The sequence below is a fragment of the Humulus lupulus genome, chromosome 1 (assembly GCF_963169125.1).
Source record: "Humulus lupulus chromosome 1, drHumLupu1.1, whole genome shotgun sequence".
Classification (NCBI taxonomy): Eukaryota; Viridiplantae; Streptophyta; class Magnoliopsida; order Rosales; family Cannabaceae; genus Humulus; species Humulus lupulus.
In genome coordinates, this window is record NC_084793.1 from 68,150,019 (window position 1) to 68,169,229 (window position 19,211).

At 38.9% G+C, this 19,211-nt stretch overlaps 2 protein-coding genes across 3 annotated transcripts; both read right to left on the reverse strand.

The window, feature by feature from the left end:
• Nucleotides 1–962: 962 nt before the first annotated feature.
• Nucleotides 963–4,811, reverse strand: LOC133793954 (uncharacterized). Its single transcript, XM_062231179.1, has 10 exons — nt 4,671–4,811; nt 4,291–4,407; nt 3,361–3,422; nt 3,046–3,282; nt 2,798–2,968; nt 2,596–2,645; nt 2,048–2,180; nt 1,661–1,698; nt 1,316–1,411; nt 963–1,228 (listed from the first exon to the last, which is right to left on the reverse strand). Coding segments are annotated over exons 2-10 (900 nt in total). The 5' UTR covers nt 4,403–4,407; nt 4,671–4,811; the 3' UTR covers nt 963–1,227.
• Nucleotides 4,812–4,929: 118 nt separating this feature from the next.
• On the reverse strand, nt 4,930–9,881 carry LOC133793937 (uncharacterized). Of its 2 annotated transcripts, XM_062231166.1 has the most exons (8): nt 9,414–9,881; nt 9,039–9,326; nt 6,968–8,907; nt 6,617–6,886; nt 6,109–6,189; nt 5,871–5,982; nt 5,717–5,783; nt 4,930–5,569 (listed from the first exon to the last, which is right to left on the reverse strand). In XM_062231166.1, the coding sequence occupies exons 1-8, from the start codon at nt 9,502–9,504 to the stop codon at nt 5,473–5,475; spliced, it is 2,946 nt and encodes a 981-aa protein (XP_062087150.1). In that variant the 5' UTR covers nt 9,505–9,881; the 3' UTR covers nt 4,930–5,472. The 2 variants fall into 2 exon arrangements, with proteins under 2 accessions (XP_062087150.1, XP_062087154.1); XM_062231170.1 differs by lacking the exons at nt 4,930–5,569; nt 5,717–5,783 and having other exon boundaries at nt 5,888–5,982; nt 6,071–6,189.
• Between the last annotated feature and the right edge of the window lie 9,330 nt (nt 9,882–19,211).

The window sequence follows — 19,211 nt, forward strand, 5'->3', positions numbered from 1 at the left end:
ATGTGATGTTTAATGTGTTCAATTTTAATTTTTTTTAATGTGTCTTTAAATTTGTAATGTTTGTATTGTGTAATATTAAAAAAAATACAAATATTCAATAATGTTTTATTTAAATTATAATTAAAAAAAATAATTTGTGGTATATACAATTTAATCTCCACATAATAAACTAAATTCTAAATTATATATATAATAATATAAATATATATAATAATTATATATAATAAAATAATGAAAGAAAAAAAAAAAGAGTATACCGTGTGCTACAGTACACGGCATATATGCTGTGTACTGTAGCAAACACAGCAAATTTGAGATTGTTGTGTTTGCTAGAGTACACAGCATATATGCCGTGTACTGTAGCACACGGTATACTCCTTAGCACAGCTTCTCCAATGTATCACAAAATATGCATATATGCTGTAGGAGGCCCTCCAACGAAGCTGCAGAGATTGATATGCAGCTTCGTTGGAGGGCCTCCTACAGCATATATGCATATTTTGTGATACATTGGAGAAGCCTAAAAATAATGAGCAAAAAATGGGGAATTAAGTGTAGAAAAAGGTAAAACAAGAGGTTTTTGCAGCTGAGTACAAGTATCAGTCTTTATTTGGTTAGACTCCATTTTGAGACACAATATTTGACAGATTAGAGTCCTTAACTTGCTGACCCGGTACAAGCTGAATTATTTAAGAAAGATGTCACACTATGTGGCGGAAAGTCAAAGACGAGTTAGGTTTACCTAAATACGTAATCAACATAAATTTGGATTTCGTGCTCTTTTTTCATACCAGGCTTTCAACTAAACAAGCTTTTTTTTTAATGGATTCCACTAAACAAGCTTAATCAAACAATTTTCTCCCAAAATATCCCAATTTATTTTAAAACAAAACAATTTCCCCAAAAAGTATTTATATAAATACACGAGTGTATGGATAAGATACAAAAGTGACCAGAAAAAAGAAAGCAATAGAATATTATTATTAGCAAAAGGCTGGCAATATAACGATGATAATTTCATCCATATATGAAACAAAAACAGAAACCAATAATTGGGGTTTCTTTCCTATTCATACTAAATATTTCAATTGGATACAGCCAGATTTGAGGAAAAGAATGTGGAGGTAGGGGTAAAGTTAAAAACTATAAATGAACAAATAATTGAGCTCTCTATTCTAACGCCATAGTTGTAACCATTCCAAAATTTCATTCAATACATGTAGTGTACCTGTAATAGAATGGAAAGAGACACTTGAGAAATTGACGGGAAAAAAGTACATAAAATGGAGGCAATTATTTACATTTCAAAACTTACTAGATTGCTTTCAACCCAGCAAGTTCACGTAGCTTCTCGCAAAGTATAAATGTAATTGTAGTTTGAGGACCTAATCTTGTGAAAATTGCAAAACCCCTGCAGAATTTAAATGCAGAACATCTTAAAAATGAAGGTGGAAATAGTAACGAGTAAGACTGATATAAACTATGATGCTGAGGAAGCCGTGTGTTATTTTGTAATGAATCAAAACGCCCAAGTAGACAGTTTATGATTCTTGTTTTTAAAAACATAAAGAGTCAGATGCCAAAATTGATCCATTTGAAATGAATACTTTAAACGCAAAATTAAAATGCAGTAGGCACGCAGTGGTCACGAGAAACTCACCCCTTGTAAAGGGCCTTGGGGCCTTCAGTACGAATGACCTGGAATGGCATGCCACAATTCATTAGATGAGGAAGACAAGCAAACATATTACAATATTTAAAAAATTATTTATGTGCTGGAAGTGTTATACATTAGCCTTCCCATGAAAAAATAAGTTATAGATATGGGATACAAGTGGCTGCTAAAACAATATGTAAAACAGGCTGAAAACCACCAAGTTGAGTTGCCCAAAATAAAGCAAGAACAGTTAAATCTTGTAAAATAATTATAGTCAACTCATGCCCTCCATTTCCTTTCAATTAATGATCACAGTCAAAGTGAGAAATGCCAAAAGAAACAAGAGTGAACGGAAACACAACAAGAGCAAAAACAAGGAAAAACAAATACCTGATATGCACAATGAAATCCATTCTTATAGTTACCAACTCTTTTAGATTTACGTTGCAACATGAGGCGGGTTTTCACCATGTCCATGGGTGCAGTTATGAAGGTGCTGACTGTGCCCGCAACAACACTCGAGCTTCATCAAGTAATAGTACTGGTTAATTCTCATATATTTATATATATATATATATATTTACATAAATTTTAAATCTACATTACAGATTTACAGCAGAAAATGGAATTTATGTCTTGAATGAGAAAAACCAACAATCCACTATATATAAAATGGTTTCAATCTAGAAAGTGTTGTCACAGCTAATTGGATGATTAAGAAGTAAAATGTAATATTGATGTCTAACTTTTTAAAGTTCCAATTGTCTCATAGTTTCCCTCAACAGAACACTACTAATATTATTTTTACTCTATGTTTTCTCCTAATTAAATTATTCTTCATCACAATGGCAGTTTCAAAGAGACCATGTCAATCTTTCAACTAGGTCTGAAGGCATGAAAAAATTATAAAGATAATAAGAGTATCCATAATACTATACATGAGATGCAAATGAAATCCTTCTTCAAATGATGTCAAACTAATCAGGATCTGCATGAACAAGAAACCAAATTTAAGAATCAGCCAATAAAGAATTAGAAAAGACCAAATCTCTTTCCAGATAACCAATCAAATATTGAATTATCAATATGGAAATTACTTCGTTGATATTCAAAGTGAAAAAAGCGTGCTTAGAACTTGACCCGCTTGGTTTCATCATATGTTGCCAGTTGTGAGGCAGTCAAAGCAGCAGCTCTGGCCATAGCAGGGCCGACCCCCTTCCAAAGCGCTATTGTTCCTTCTTGGGAAGCAATTCTGCGCAATTCTTCTATTGGTCCTCTATTTCTCATACTTGGATTCATTTGTAACCGAACCTGAAAACAAGAAAATGATTTCTAAGAAACAAGTCGAGCAAGAAGAAAACTTCACAAAGTCTTAAATGGTACATCACCTTCAAAACCTCGATTGGATTTGTCACAGCAGTTGCAAAGGCACCAGCAAACCCACCAGATGCAATCTTAAGAAAGATATTGGAGGATCCAAAAGCCCAATTACAAGCATACTTTGAGGGTTCATACAAGCCTAAGCGGAGACCACCATACAGAACTGACCTCGTCAATGCAGGTGTTAATCCCAGATACAGTGATTTAGGGCCTTCAGTTTTTAAAACTCCAACAAATAATTGCCCCTGCATATGACTTTTCCCATGAGAGTATACTCTGACAAATCAGATTATGATGCATACATTAAAATCAATGAAAAATACCATTCCAGTCAAAGGACCTTTCTGACCAACAAGTTGCATCTGCAGCCTAACTTTAAGTACATCTGCATTCCAAATAGAAATTCCAAATTTATGTTGACGGAAAGACAGTATAAATGCTTCTCACTGTAACTTCTTTTATTTGAACAATTTTAAGGGAACTATGTATACATAACTCCTCTAAATCTGATAAGTGACAAGGAGAATTATTTCATCTTTACTCTCAAACCCCACTCAGATACATTTAATTGTCAAATCATAAGGATTGATACATTGGCATGCCACAAAAAAAAAAACTAAATATTCAAAATCTTTAGTACATAGATGAACGTGAAACATCAGCTTTTATATCTCTCAACTCTGTAGACCAACTAAAGTATTTTAATTCCTTCATTAAGCGGCTAGATTTGTCTGCAGTCTCCACATCGTAGTTTACGGCAGGAGTGAGTGTTGGTCAGACTTCATAAATCCTAACTGCAAAAAGGTCCTCTACATACTCACTGCAAGTGACTTAGAAAAATCTTGCACCTACTTAGGGTCAAATCCTATCAAGTATAACCCCATTTAAGGCCCAACACAACTTTAGTATAAAAATGTGTAAAGCAGACACCATTGTATACTTTTATAACTATTAAAATTGATGATAACGGGATCATAAATAAATCAGAGACATGCAATTGGATTGAAAATTCCACAAAAATGAAAACCCTAATCTCCAAGGCTAAATGCACTAATTTGCAATCTGCAGCTATTATATAACTGTTATTAAAGTAATCTATGTTAATAATCAACACATTGGCATAATTTTCATCGGTAAGTGATAAAATAATCTCAAAAAAAAAAAAAAAAAAGAAGCCAATGACCTCAATATTATCCATAAAAACTAACAACAGTGATCAAACAAAGAAAACACCCGCCAAAATTTTAAAGTACCAAGAGGATGAGTGATTCCGGTTGCAACCGCTACCGAAAGTCCACTAGTACCAAAGTGGTAACCGGCATTAGAAGGCGAAACAGCCCAACTCGGCTTCTCGTTGCCTCTCATGATCCCTGGAAATTTCAACCAAAAACATGCTTAACGAAAATATCGAATATTTTTGTTTGGTAGACTAGAAAATATGTAGAAGCTTGGGTTTTTATAAAAAATTTGAGACCCCCCTTATACAAATTCTGGTAAATAAAAATGAAATCAATACAAAACGTTAAGATTCAAAAAACTTGAATGTGGTCAGTAGTTTTTTTTTTTCTATTCATTTTCTTGGTAGCCAAACAAAACGTAAAAATAAGATCCAAACGGAGTAGATAGATCAAACCTGAAAAAGCTGCGATTTCTCGTCGAAATTGCTTTATCAGTCGTTCGCTCTCGGCTCTTCTTCTAACTCGATGCTTATAGCGGTTTTTGCTTGCGACATTTGTTCCTGGCTGTCTGGACAAACTCGAGTCTAATAAATACTAACATCATCAAACGATGTCGTTTAGCCCTGAAACTTTTTATTTTTTAATAATTTTATTTTTGCTGAATTCATATTAACAATATTCATTACTCATTGAAGAATATGATAACGTTAGAAACAAGTTGTCAGACTAACTTTTCAGTAATAATTTGTGCCAGTTAAAATAACTTAAAAATGTCGATTAAACTACTTTGATTTTGGCAATTTTTGATGGTCAAGTGTGTAAAGACTTGAAAAAAAAAAAACTATAATCGTAATGTCTGCTTAATAGTATGAACCATCTTGTTGACTGGTCTTCATTTGCAGGGCTACTGGTTAAGAGAGAGGCTTCTCATCTTGTAAAGTTATTATTAATTTATTCTCTATCGACATTTTTTGAAATTAACAAGTGAGAACCCTTTATTGTCAATGATGGCCTCTTCTAAGTCTTCTTATTAGCTAGCACCAAAGGTAAAAAGTAGTGTGAGGCAAACATAGTTGAGAGCAGAGTAGATACATTTTTTTAAGGTCAAATTTACAAAAAATTTCCAACATCTTTGCTTTGGTCAACACCTACCACTGCCACTTGGTACATCAAAAATATGAACTTCCCCGAAATTTCTGTAGGTGTAGAGCATGGTGATTTGGAAAGAGAAAGAACTATCATCCAGAGAGCCAAAACCTATGTACATTTGTTCACCAAAACAACAAAATTATTCATTTTGCCATTTCTGTTCTCGGAGCAATTCCTTATGACATCATTGGTAAACAGCTGATGCCTGCAAACCAATTGTTAAAGAAAAACTGTTCTGAAAAAATGTAAGAGCTCTTAATTTTTTGCATATGAAACAAGTTAAGAATTTAGTTTCTCATGCAAGCTAAAATCTTATGAAAACATCCTCAATAGTTATTGTACTAACTGTGACCTTTTGTATTGCAGTTTCTGAGTAACTATCCCATTAAGTAGAAGTTCCGAACTGTAAACTGTTACCCCTGCAATTGTGGATCAGATAATTCTTACATGTCTAGTCAAATGAGCTAAAACTTCAAAGAAAGAAACAATGAATGTTGGATCTATACCTTTCTTAAGGAAAGGCAGACACATTGAATGATCATCTTTACAAGAAATAATCAATAGATCTTCTGGGATATTTTTATCTTTTAGAGTAGATATGTGAGCTTTCTCTATTGGCTGAGAAAAGATTCATCATTAGCTCAACAATTCATAATAGAGGTAAATATCTTAATGCTGCAAAATTAAATTATCTGTCAAGCACCACCTAGTTGTTGATTCAGATTTAGTGGCAGATAGATGTACCTCGCCATGAACTGTCTTAACCAAGTTTGTAATCATTTCTTTGTCGGGTTTTATGTTTGGGGTTATGAAAACTTTGTAGCCCTGTCAGGAAGCAGAAGGCAGGATATAAGATACCATGTCAGCATCTAACAATGAAAAACTCAGGCATCAATGGACCAGACATATAGCATATGAAGCACCTTGTAGTGTTAGTCAATACTGATTTGAACCGCAAAATGCAAGCAAAGAGTATTACTAGCTTTAATTATAGCACTAGAGCTGCATACTCACTATTACGTAGAGAATGGAAGCAAGAATACATGAGAGAATGTAGGAGAAAAAGAAGTCTGTTTATTGAATATAAAATCAATCGATACAAAAAGAAGGCATATGCCTTTTTATAAAGCAGAGTAACAGAATTCTACTTAAGATAACAACCTGTAACAAACTTTTCCTAATTGAAAAAATATTAAAAATAACAATACAAAGTATCATGTAAAAAATAAGTAAAATAAAATCTGATACTCACCATTAAGAGGGGGTGCTGGCTTGCACGAGACAATGAAAGAGGCATGCTAAAGCCGAATTTATTTTCCTTTTTAGCATCCCTCAGAATGTAGTTTCTCTCATCAATGAAGCAGCTTGCTAGTCCACAACTCTCCAGCCACAAGTGTGTTACCACTGGTTTGCCTAGAGCAATAGCTTCCAACATATTTCTAGTACGTGCAAATTCATCTGCTATAAAATGCGTGGCATCCATGGAACATGATGCAATCGAAATGCCCAGCCGTGCTGCGATCTACTAGGAAATAATACGATGAAATTTGATCTGTATTCTATAACAACATTTGCATTTTATAGAAGATGTCTCAAAATGTACCTTTTTCTGATGTTTGACAATATCATCGTCCAAATGCTGACTAAACAGGATGCGGACATGTGCCATATCTTTTCGCCTTCTCAACTCTTTTGATGCAAATTCAGGAACATAATCAGGGACACCTAGATTAATAAGCTCTTTCAAAAGAGATGATTTGGGCACATTTTTGTCTTGTGGCGTTTTGTGGTATTCATTAATCATATAATTTGATGACACTGCATTTTTGCCTATTTTGGAGCTAATTGTTCTACATTCTGAACGACATAACTCAAAAGTCTTGTTTGTAGATGCCACTGAAGTACGGGTTTTTCCTTCATCAACAGCCAGTGATGGAGAATCTGTATCATCAGGCTTGCCAGTTTGCCCGTAGGCCAAACCCAAAGAAATCGTACTTCCTGCAGCACTTCCACATTCCAGAATAGAGCTGGTTGAATCCCCTAGTTCCCTCTTCATAGCAGCATTGCTTACTATCCTCTTCTGATAATTTGAAGAGAATGGGGCAATCGGTGGATAAGTTATATTGGGATGTTTTTGTATGTTGCGACTTGTTCTTTTACGCCGGGGATAGTTCCATGTATCGACTTCTAAAAAACTAGTGAATTTGCTTATTTTAGCACTCTCGCTTGAATAACACAATTTGGACCCTTTTTCTTTGGTACTGTGAACTTTCAATGGATCAGCATTCAAACTACTCCTCTTTCTTTTGTACACAAGCATACCGTGTTCTCCATTGTCGTCCATCTTTTCAACCGGATTGCTAGATCTATTGTCAATCCTTTTTAACCTATCTTCAGAGCCAAGCAGCATAGTTCGGCAAGCAGCAGAGGAAATTTTCACACATTGCCCTTCGTGCTGTTTGTTTATAAGTGGGATATTTTCAGGTTTTGTTGATGAAATCATATCATTTCCGGAGACCGTAGTATTTCTCTTGTCTATAAATTCTTCTGCCATGCTTGGCTTAATAGGCTTGGCAGGACTTTTGCCTGAATTTTCAATAGAATCAGCAGAATTCATACTACATAACCGAGTCTCAGCAACAAGCTTTTTCCTTTTAACTAACTCGGGAAGTCTGGACTGCTTTCTAGATGAATTTGAACCTTTTCTGCCAAACAATCTATCCGAACGCTTTCTTCGCTTAATGTTTCCAAAAATGTTTTCTAAACAGCCACTCTTTTGACTGAAAGGATGTTTCAATTGAGCATTTTCCTCCATAACACCTCTTAAAGAACCTTTAACAGTGTTCTTCGTATCCTGACAACCATCAGCAGAGTTGTAGCCGAAATAATGGCCGTGTGCAAGTGCTTCAATAGCTTCAGCAGCTATTTGAGTGTTGAAACCGATATCATAAATGCCAATAGTATCTCCTTCAATGTCACTAGCTTCCGATTGCTGTTCTCTTAACTCCAACTCCAAGTCAGAATTTTCAACTTCAGAGTTCGCTTCAGAAACATGTGCCAGCTCTCTTCCTTCTCGTAAACTATTCGCCCCAGAGCGCGGCTCCAAACAAGTTAAATCCATAGTCTCCTTACGAAAACTGAAAATCCCATTTCTTTTTCTGCATTCATTGCCTAAACTATTACGCCATTTATCATCAGCAGTACACATCCCTTCACGCGGATCACTGTCAATCCATTCAAACTTTCCCTTCTCCTTAACTTGGGTTCGCATATTAATTCTCCTGGCAAGTATTTGAGGACCATTTGCGCTTGACCCAGTAAAAGATTTCTCCATAGGAGTCTTTCTGTAGTCCGTTCCTTGTGACAAGTCCACATTGTTAATTGACAGAAAGTGGTCCACAAAACCAAGAGCATCCGCTTGGGACCACTCCCCAAGTTCCTGAGTCCCATTATCGTTTAAACTCACAAACTCTCCATCACATGCAGGCTGCAACCCATGCAAACCCTTCTCCTTCCCAATTTCTTTTACAGAAACTTCACTCCCTTCAAAATATGTAATCCCAAAAATATTTAAGTTTCGCTCAAAAAATTAAACACAAGAACATGACAACAAAACAAATCACAAAGCCAATAATATCATTCTCATGTAAAAAGAAGCTAGCAAAAGTACATACCTTTTACACAAAGTTGATCAGACCATTTAGACTTTTTCTCAATTTCATAATCAGATGACGATTTGATGACAGTGACAAGTCGAGTTCCATTGATTTCTTCATCCTCACTATCAAGCACAATTTCTTCCTCCAAATCTCCCAAACCGGAATCAACGTCTAGTACCTCAGTGTCGAAATCAAGATGGCCACACACAGTATCCACCAAGGGGCTATCAAAAGGAACAGTGTCTTGGGCTTGGTAATGATGTAGTGACCGATCCTCATCATCTGTGCTCTGGATTTTATTTTCTAATTTTACAAACAAAAACAAAAATGTAGTAATTGCAACGTAAAAGGAAGAAAATAATATAATAAAGAGTGAAAATGAATAAGTACCAGATAAGATTGATGAAACTGAAAGGGTCTGAGAGTGAGAGTGAAGATCAAAGCGTCGATGGATACCAGCGTTGTGAAGATGAAAAGCCATGAAGCCTTGGAATGAAAAACCTGTACACTCAATCGCCTGGCTTCATTCAAACTCTCTTCGTCTTCGGGAATGGGAAAGCGTTAACGTTTTGGAGGGAAAGTTTGATGCCAATGCCACGCATGGGAATTTTTTTTAACATTTGTATTTTGGAGGGAATTATTTTACTTTAGTTTTTTTTCTTTTTATAATAAATATTTGTAATTAAGTTAAATTTATGAGTTGAAGAAGATTTTACGTTTAAAGAACTCTTTTAGTTACATTTGTATTTTGGGAGGGAATTATTTCTCGGAACTCTTTTAGTCATAGGAATGGAGTTGAAGAAGTTGTGAAAGTTAGTTCCCCACTTCTTCTTCTCGATTCGACGGCAGATTTTTGTATTGGGACCTCAGAATCGGGTAAATCGAATACGACTACTGCCAAAAAGAAAAGAAGCAAAAAGGCCAAAGGAATTATAGGAATTTGGATATAGCTTTGGATGAATGTGTAGAAAAAACAGCAAATGAATCACAAATTTTGGATTGGGCGAGGAGGTGGCCCTTATCATGCCCCCCTCGTCGTTATGAGGTGCTTATCCTAGAACTTCCGGGGGCTATGAAGGCCAGCGACGGTTAGAGCCATTCGGTCTCTGTTGAGAAGGACAGAAGTTGATGTTATGTTCTTGATGGAAACAAAAGTGAGTGAGGAGTTTATGGAGATAACTTTGAATAGGTTGGGGTTCAATAATGGAGTTTTCACTCATGTTGTTGCCATTGCAGGTGGTTTTGCATTTGGATGGATGAACGGAGTGAGTTTGAGGGTGATAAACATTCTGGATACGAGGTTTCATGTTGAATTAGAGGAACATGGTCGCCAATTGGTTTGGAATATGTTTTGAGTGTATGGCCCTCCATATTTTAATATGAAGAGGATATTTTGGAAGCAGATCATTGAAGAAGTGAAGGGATGCAACCGACCTTGGGTAATCTTGGGCGATTTGAACATGATCCTTAATGCTTGGGAAATAAAAGAAGGAAGAGGATTTTAGGACAAGGAGGCAAAATGGCTTAGAGAATTGCTCGTCCAAGGTGGCGAAGTTTACCTCGGATTCATAGGAGGAGATTTTACTTGGAAAAATTGCAGAGGAGTGGAAGACAGAGTCAGGGAAAGATTAGATAGGGTGATTACCAATACAGACTGGTGCATTCTCTTTCCAAATGCAGGGGTATTAAACTTGCCAATTGTTGGGTCGGACCACGCCCTTTTGGTGATGGACACTCGCATCGAAGAAGGGAGGTTAAAGTTCCCCTTTATATACTTAGAAGTTTGGGGGAGTGAGGCTTCTTGTCGAGAGGTGGTTAGTCAAGCTCGGTGAGGCGATGTAAATTGGGTTCATTGCTTTAAATTGATAAAGAAACTTGAAAATACTAAACATGCTCTAAAATTCTGGAACCGATAGCACTTTGGTTTATGTGATAGAAAATTGCAGCGTCTTGTCGAGGAGTTGGGTAGGATTCAAAAAAGGGACATCTCGAAGGAATCTTTGGAAGAGGAAGCTACGGTTTAGATGGAGATTCTTGAAACAGAATATCGTATAGACAAAATTTGGAAACAGAAGTCCAGAGAGTTAGGGTTGGAACATGGCGATGCTAACACCAAGTTTTTCCATGCCTCGACGGTTATTAGAAGGAGGAGGAATTAGATTTGGGCCATAGAGTTGGTTCATGGGAATTAGCTGGCATTGAGAGAAGAAATTGGTGAGTATTTCAATAAGAATTTTACTAAGTTATTTTCATCATCCATTCCTTCTATTGGAGATGATTTCGACCTGTTGTTTAGAAATAAATTCACGCATGATCAAAATCAAGAGATTTGTAAAATTCCATCGATGGATGAAGTTAAGGTCGTGGTTTGGAAAATGAACCTGCTGAAGGCACTAGGACCGGTTGGTTTTTCAGGGGTTTTCTATAGACATCATTGGGACACCGTTGGTCAACAAGTTTACGATGCAGTTCATGAATTTTGTGAAAGGTAGATTTGTCAAAAGATTGAACCATACTTTTCTGTGTCTCATTCTGAAAAAAGAATGAGTTGTGACGTTTAGGGGTGCACACGGGTCAGGTTTTTGGGTTTCGGGTTTTCAGGTTTAGGGTTTGGTCGGGTCAGGTTTGGTTGGGATTCAGGTGGGATTGGTCTAAAAATTAGCTTTGGGCCGAAAATGGGCCTTGGTAAAAAAAAATTCAAAAATATCATTTTTTTTTACACTTTTTGATTTTTTTTTACTTTTCACATGTTTTTTTTAACTTTGTTGTTAGTTTGGTAATGTTGATTTTTTACAAATTGGGTCTTGGTATTTTTTTTTAATTATGTTTGGGTTCGGTTCGGGTTTGGTTGAGTTTGCAGGTTTTTCGGGTCAAATGTTCACCCCTAGTGACGTTTGACCAGTTTAGACCGATCACTCTATGCAATTTCATGTATAAGATTATCTCAAAGTTGTTGGATGACCAGTTGAAGAAAGTGTTGAATAATCTTATTTCATCGTTATAGTCGGCTTTCCTCCCTGGGAGATGGATAACGGACTATTCCATTTTGTCCCAGTAAGTTCTCAATTCTATTAAAAAAAGCAAGGCGGGATTGGCCTTATGGCGGTAAAAACGAATATGAATAATGTGTATGATTGGTTGGAGTGGAGCTTCTTGTATAGAGTTCTAAAGGGAAATGGATTATGTTAAAAGTTCATGGGGGTGGATAATGCAGTGTGCGACGACATTAAGTATGGATGTTTTGCTCAATGGTGCCCCTCTAAGGCCCTTTTTCCTAATAAGGGCTTGAGATAGGGTGACCTTCTGTCCTCGTATTTATTTATTTTGTGTAGCGAAGTCCTTTCCAAGCTTGTGTACAAGGCGGAAAAAGAGGGTCAGATTCATGCCTACGATGCTCCTGCAGTGTCCCATCATTTTTTCGCTAACAATGCTATTTTTTTTTTTGTAAAGCTTCTGTGCAGGAAGCGAGTGCGCTGTCAGACTACTTTGAGTAGTATGAAAAGTAGTCGGGGCAAGTAGTTAGAAAGAAAAAGAGTGGCGTGGTGTTCTCTCCAAATACTAGAAGTGGAGAGAATGGGGCTATATTGGAGAGGTTGGGTATGAGAACCCTTTCGAAGGAGGAGAAATATTTGGGAAATCCCTTCTTCTTCACGAGTAACAACATGAAAGATTCTAAGTTGTTAAAGGAAAAGATCTTCAAAAGACTTGAAGGGTGGAAGGTGTAGTGGACAAAATTTGTCTACAATTAAATTCCAACTAGTCAGCTAGACTAGCTCGCTAGGCCCAATAAGCCAGTAAGGCCCAAACCAATGTAAATGGGCACACACATATTGAATAAACCATCCAACGGCCCAGCTGGTACCCAGGCCCGAGCCTGGATGCATTTCGTCAACCAGGAACATTGAAGCAGTCAAAGTACACACTCCTCTTCCCATAAAGATCGGAGAAGAACCACTGAGAACTGGTCAGACGGGCGAGATAGATGATAGGAGAATGGAACGAAAAGAACAACTATAAATAAGACCCTCAGGGGGTTAAGGACGGGGCATCGGATAATCACTTGACTCTCTTTTACTTTCTTATTGAAACGAAATCTATTCTCTCTCTGGGAGATCCAGTCAAGCAAGTCAAATCACTCAGTCTGATCTAACCTCATCAGACTTGACCAAGTCATTCGGTCCCGTCGTCGTCACCACCGTCACTCTGACCATTTCACTACTTTTCCATCACTATTTCATTATTTACATCATATTTTTATTACTTTCAATTAGCTTTCATTACAATCTGACTAACTTGAGCATCAGAGTCCCTTAGGTTGACACCCCCCAGTACTCCCAATTGAACTTTCGTCTCTCTCTCTTTGTTCTTGACAGGTTGTTGGTGCCCGTCTAATCAATTGTAGGAAATCACATCTACAATTTGGCGCCCACCGTGGGGCCTTAACAATTAGATGATCGATAAAGAGATCAAGGAGTTCACTTGAGAGCCATGTTAGACGTGACTGAGACACCCGACTTGTCCGCCCAGCTCGCTGCTCTTACCACCCAGATGAATGAAGAATGCGAGAAAATGAGGAGGCTCGAAGCTGAGAATGCTGACCTGCTCGTGCGAATGGAGGCCATGTCCTCTCAAGCCACCAAGGTTCAGCCATCCCACTTCCGAGGCCTAATTAGCCCTATGCAACCTTTGGGTGACCTCACCCCTATCTCTAACAATGATGGACCGAGTTAGACAGTTCCATCACCCTCGATAAGGAATTATCAAACTCCACCCACCATGTCTAACATGCATAATTCTATTGTCAATGCATGTGAACATGTAACCATGATTGAATATGGACATTCATCTGCGCCCGGACCACAACTGATTCCAGGAGTCAGCCAACCAGCCTAGGCAGCTAGACAGCAGTAGATTCCAGGAGCCAGTCAGCCAGCCACTGGACCTAGACAACAACAGGTTCCAGGTGTCAGTCAGCCTACCATTGGAGCCAGCTAGACCATCTAGAGCTAGTCAGAATATACCTGAGCAGCAGAAAATCAGATTGAATCACCCAGCCATGAGTGAGCCAACCCGCCACACCAACATTAGCTCACTTCCAATCCAAGATCTTGAGCTGGCTCGTAAATTGGTCGAGATGGAAGCACTCATCCAGCGGATTCTTGGAATGCCAACCCCTATTAAAAAGAGTGCAGCAAGCTGCTATGCTGACTCACCTTTCGTCGATGATATAGCCATGGTCAAAATGCTGAAAAAGTTCAGCTTCCCCCACATGAAGATGTTTGATGCAACGTCTGATCCCGATGATCATATCGCTCAATACAGGCAGAGAATGTTCACCGTTGCCATCCCATGCGACATGAGGGAAGCATGCATGTGTAAGGGGTTTGTTTCTAGTCTGATTGGACCAGCCCTCCAATGGTATACTAATTTACCTAATAATTCTATTTTTACTTTTGCACAATTGACTAACACTTTTGTTGAGTAGTTTGCTAGTAGCAGGAAACTTGAAAAGTCTGCAGAAGACCTCTACATCATAGTTCAATGACGAGGTGAGCCCTTACGAGATTACGCAGGCTACTTCAACAAAGAAAAGGTGTCTATAACCCATTGTAATCAGGGCACAACCATCTCAGCCTTCCGCAAAGGACTCCGCTACGACTTAGACCTATACAAAGAACTTACCAAGTATCCTTGCAAGACGATGGAAGACGTTCTCGCCAAGGCCTAGGCACAGATCAAATAGGAGGAGGATGAAGCTAACTATTATCATTCTTCTCCAAGGAAAGACACTCGAAGAGACTCAATGGTAGACAGACGACAGAGTGACAAACGATCTGAACCATACTCGTATCCTAGTAGATCAGAGAACAGAAGGAGGGAGTACAACCGGTCGTTCGGGACACATCTCCAAGATGGACCAAAGATACCAGAATACGATCTTTCAATCTGATCAGCCAAAGTTTTTGGCGTACTAAAAGGACTTAGAGACAAAGTGAAATGGCCGAAAAGGATGAGGACTCCATCTGATCAGCGAGACAAAACAAAATGGTGTGAATTCCACAATGACCACGGTCACCGAACGAATGAGTGCATTGCCTTAAGACTCGAAGTATCCAACCTATTAAGACATGGTCACTTGACTGACCTGCTCACAGACAAAGGCAAACAAACATTCCAGCAGGAGGCAGACAGGTCAGTCGTCCGAAGAGAAGTAACCCCACTGAAGCCACCTACTCATGAACAGCAGTGAACGTAATAACTGGTTGCTCTGAGGTAAGTGAAGTCACCCATTCAGCAGCCAAAAGACATGCTAGGCAAACCAACTGGATCAAAGGAGAGTCCAGCGAGACAGAGAAGAATATCATCAACCTACCAGCTCAAACCATCATTTTCTCAACAACAGATTCAACCAGACTCCTCAACCCGCATCACGATGCTCTTGTTATTGCACTTTACATTGCTAATTGTCTTACTAAACATATACTTATTGATAATGGCAGTTCAGCTAACATTTTGTTTTTAAGTGTTCTCAGGGAAATGGGGATAGATGAATCAAAGATCATAAAGAAGACTACAATCTTCATCAGTTTCAGTGGAGAACAAAAGAACACACTAGGAGAGATCAAGCTACTTGTCTATGCCGAAGGAGTCAATCTGTGCACAAGATTCCTGGTAGTAGACTCTCCGTCTGCTTACAATGTGATACTAGGTCAACCATGGATACATGAAATGGCGGTAGTCCCTTCAACATACCACCAAGTTCTAAGGTTCCCAACTAAATGGGGAGTAAAAGAAATCAAAGGCCAACATAAAGACTCAAGAGCATGTTACCAGACTACCATGAACGCCAAACCCACTCAATCATAGCAATTACAGCAAGACAGATTGACTGACTCCCAGATGGACCAACCAGATGTGGAGGAGCTGGACGAAGTTTAGATACATCCAGACTTCCCAGACCACAAAGTCCAAATCGGATCACGATTGGACCTTGACATCAGAACTAAACTCATTGATTTTATATCTGCCCATTATGATTGTTTTGCTTGGTCCCATGCGGACATGACTGGAATTGACCCCGAAGTAATTGTCCATAAATTGCAGGTTGATCTAGACTACCCACCAAGGAAGCAAAAAGAAGAAAATTTTCCCCTGAAAGGAACAAAGCCATTAATGAAGAGGTTTAAAAGCTCATTGATAATGGGTTCATGAGGGAGGTGCATTATCCTGACTGGTTGGCCAACGTAGTCATTGCGAAGAAGAAGAATGGAAAATGGCGAGTCTGCATCGACTTCATAGACCTCAATAAGGTGTGTCCAAAGGACATATAGACATGCTGGTAGACACCACAGCCGGTCATGAACTCCTAAGCTTCATGGATGCATACTCAGGATACAATTAGATCCTGATGCATCCAGTCGACCAGGAAAAGACAGCCTTCATGACCAACTTTGGCATATTCTGCTATAAGGTCATGCCATTCGGACTGAAGAATGCAGGAGCAACTTACCAGAGATTAGTCAACAAGATGTTTGTCGACTTGCTGGGGAAGACAATGGAAGTCTACATTGACGACATGCTCGTCAAATCCCTCATTGCAGAGGACCATATCAGTCATTTAAAACAATCTTTTGACCTTCTTAGGAAATATAACATGAAACTGAATTCAACTAAATGATCTTTTGGTGTAACTGCAGGAAAATTCCTTGGATACCTAGTAACTCAAAGAGGAATCGAGGCTAATCAAGCACAGATAGAATCAATCCATAGGATACCTTCTCCAACACGCATAAAAGACGTATAGAAGTTAACTAGACGCATCACAACACTCAGCCGATTCATCTCGAAGTCTCAGAACGGTGTCACCTCTTCTTTAATACATTAAGAAAATAAAAAACCTTTGAGTGGACATCTGAATGTGAAGAGGCACTAGCCCAACTAAAACAATACCTGACCTGCCCGCCTCTCCTCTCAAAGCCAAAAGACAATGAGACATTATTCGTCTACCTAGCAGTATCCGAGACGACAGTTAGTGCGGTCCTAGTCTGAGAAGAGGAAGGCAAGCAATCTCCAGTCTACTATGTAATCAAAGCCTTGCTTGATGCAGAAACCCGATATAGCCAACTGGAGAAGCTGACTTCATTGTAGATTTTACACCTAACATGCATGTGCAGGTAGAAAAAGAACTTTGCTGTCTGACCGTGGGACAGTCAGTTGGAATCTGGAAGTTGCAAGTAGACGACTCAAGTAACACTAGATGAAGTGCACCCCAAGGTGACGTAATCAAACAAGCAATCCGATGCGGGTTCAAAGCTACCAATAATGAAGCCGAATACGAAGCAATGATAGATGGACTCGGACTAGCCAAAGACATGGGAGTCAAAAGGATTGCGGTCTTCAGTGATTCCTAGTTGGTAGTCAACCAAATGTAAGGTAGTTATCAGGCTCGGGATAACAAGATGACAACCTACCTCAACAAGACCAAAGAGTTGCAGTCGGACTTCGATGAGTTCACTATCAACCAAGTACCAAGAGGGGAGAACAGTCATGCGGATGCATTAGTAAACCTTGGATCTTCCATCCAGACAACCGACTCCAAGACGATACCAGTAGTATATCTCCAATGGCTAGCTGTCTGGAAAGGCGAAGAAGAGCAAGTTAGTGACATCTCCAACAATCAAACATGGATGACTCCAATAGTCAAGTACCTGGAGCAAGACATACTTCCTGAAGATAAGAACGAAGCACGACGGATCAAGGCTCAATCAGCCCACTTCACTATTATACGAGGTAAACTCTATAAATGCTATTTTTTGGGTCCATATTTGAGATGCATTGACCCTATAGAGGCCAAGTACGTACTGGATGAGTTGCATGAAGGAGAGTGCGGCAACCACTTTGGAGGATGAAGCTTGGTGCACCGTGCCCTAACACAAGGCTACTACTGGCCAACTATGCGAATCGACTCCTCCGACTATGCAAGACAATGCGACAAATGCCAACAATTTGCTCAAATATACTACCAACCTCCATAGCGTCTCATCTCAATCATATCCCTTTGGCCATTCATGAAATGGGGGATGGACATATTAGGCAGGCTTCCAACCGCACCAGGACAGAAGGTGTACATGCTTGCAGTAACTGACTACTTTAGCAAGTGGATCGAAGTAGAATCATTCCACCAAGTCAAAGACAAAGAAGTAAAGGGCTTCATTTGGAAGAATGTGATCTGCAGGTATGCAGTACCAAAAGTGATCGTGATGGACAATGGCTCTCAATTCATCAGTTTCGACTTCCAAGACTTCTGCAAATTCTGGAATATCAAGCTCAGGTTCTCCACGCCAAGGTATCCCCAAGAAAATGGACAAGCAGAGTCTTCCAACAAGACTATAATGAACAACATCAAGAAGCGCCTTGAAAAAGCTAATGGAAGATGGGCTGATGAGTTGCAAGGAGTCCTATGGTCTTACCGAACCACAACCAGGACTTCGACAAAGCATCCCTACCGAGAGAAACACCATTCTCATTAGCCTACAGATGGAGGCAGTCATCCCTACCGAGAGTGAAGTACCGACAGCCAAATATGAGCTGGCGATAGACGAAGCAAAATGGGAAAACATGTGCCATGAACTCGACACCTTCGACGAAAGAATGGACAAAACACTCTTAAGAGTCTCAGCCTATCAACAAAGCATAGGCAGACATTACAACAAGAACATCCGCACTCAAACATTCAAAGTAGGAGATTGGGTACTACGAAGAGTGTTCCAGAACACTAAGGAAACGGGAGCAGGTAAGCTCACCTCGACATGGGAAGGTCCCTACCTGATCACAAGGTAGTCGGACATAGATCATACAAGCTACAAACTAAAGAGGGACGCGAAATCAACAATAGCTGGAATGCTATTCGATTAAAATAGTATCACTTTTAACTCAACCCAGTCTTCTTTCATCAATGATCTCACGGGATCCTCATTCAAGCAACATACTGACACTGTCATGCAGAAAGTGTCTGAACTACATTTGGGCTTCATCCCTGCAAAGGGTATGTAGGCAGCTCCATGGAGCGCAGCCCCTATCACAACCATTTTTTTTTTACATATACTACGAACATATCAACAACACATAAATTGACTAAGTAACTTCATACTTAGATTGGGGGGAATAAAATACTAATACTTCATAAGT

Excerpts from the sequence above, each read along its gene's own strand:
- LOC133793954 (XM_062231179.1), bottom strand. The coding sequence starts at position 4,402 with ATGAGAGGCAACGAGAAGCCGAGTTGGGCTGTTTCGCCTTCTAATGCC. Across the intron at positions 3,283-3,360 it reads AAGGTCCTTTGACTGGAATG|GGGCAATTATTTGTTGGAGT; the intron begins GTATTTTTCATT and ends AGTCATATGCAG. Across the intron at positions 1,412-1,660 it reads CCCAAGGCCCTTTACAAGGG|GGGTTTTGCAATTTTCACAA; the intron begins GTGAGTTTCTCG and ends TAAATTCTGCAG.
- LOC133793937 (XM_062231166.1), bottom strand. The coding sequence starts at position 9,504 with ATGGCTTTTCATCTTCACAACGCTGGTATCCATCGACGCTTTGATCTT. Across the intron at positions 5,983-6,108 it reads TTAAGACAGTTCATGGCGAG|CCAATAGAGAAAGCTCACAT; the intron begins GTACATCTATCT and ends ATCTTTTCTCAG. Across the intron at positions 5,570-5,716 it reads CAGAAACTGCAATACAAAAG|GCATCAGCTGTTTACCAATG; the intron begins GTCACAGTTAGT and ends ATTGGTTTGCAG.